The sequence below is a fragment of the Eimeria mitis genome, genomic scaffold (assembly GCF_000499745.2).
Source record: "Eimeria mitis Houghton genomic scaffold, Emh_scaff4276, whole genome shotgun sequence".
Classification (NCBI taxonomy): Eukaryota; Apicomplexa; class Conoidasida; order Eucoccidiorida; family Eimeriidae; genus Eimeria; species Eimeria mitis.
The window spans coordinates 1537-1779 of record NW_013572596.1 but is presented as its reverse complement, the minus strand read 5'-3'; the positions used below and the strand labels follow the sequence as shown (position 1 = coordinate 1779).

Sequence of the window (243 nt, the reverse complement as noted above, 5' to 3'; positions counted from 1 at the left end):
CTGCTGCTGCTGCTGGGGGCCTTGCTTCGTGTAGATGATGATGAGTCTGGTGCTGCTGCAGCAGCAGCAGGTGCTGCTGCTGCTGCTGCTGCTGCTGCTGTAGCAGCAGCAGCAGCAGCAGATTTCTTGGAAGCAGAAAGGTGAGCACGAGGAGATCCTTGCTGCTGCTGCTGCTGCTGCTGCTGCTGTGCTGCAGCACGTGTTGCTGCTGCTGCTGCTGCAGCACCTGCAACAGCAACAACA

The 243-nt window shown here is 59.3% G+C and overlaps 1 protein-coding gene across 1 annotated transcript in view; it reads right to left on the bottom strand.

Moving 5' to 3' along the window:
* The window catches only part of EMH_0073910 (uncharacterized protein), a gene marked incomplete at both ends in the record, with an annotated part of 3529 nt that overhangs the window by 2803 nt on the left and 483 nt on the right, over window positions 1-243 (bottom strand). The window contains one exon of the mRNA XM_013499396.1: window positions 3-243. Coding sequence (XP_013354850.1) covers window positions 3-243 — 241 coding nt within the window. The remainder of the gene's footprint in view (window positions 1-2) is intronic.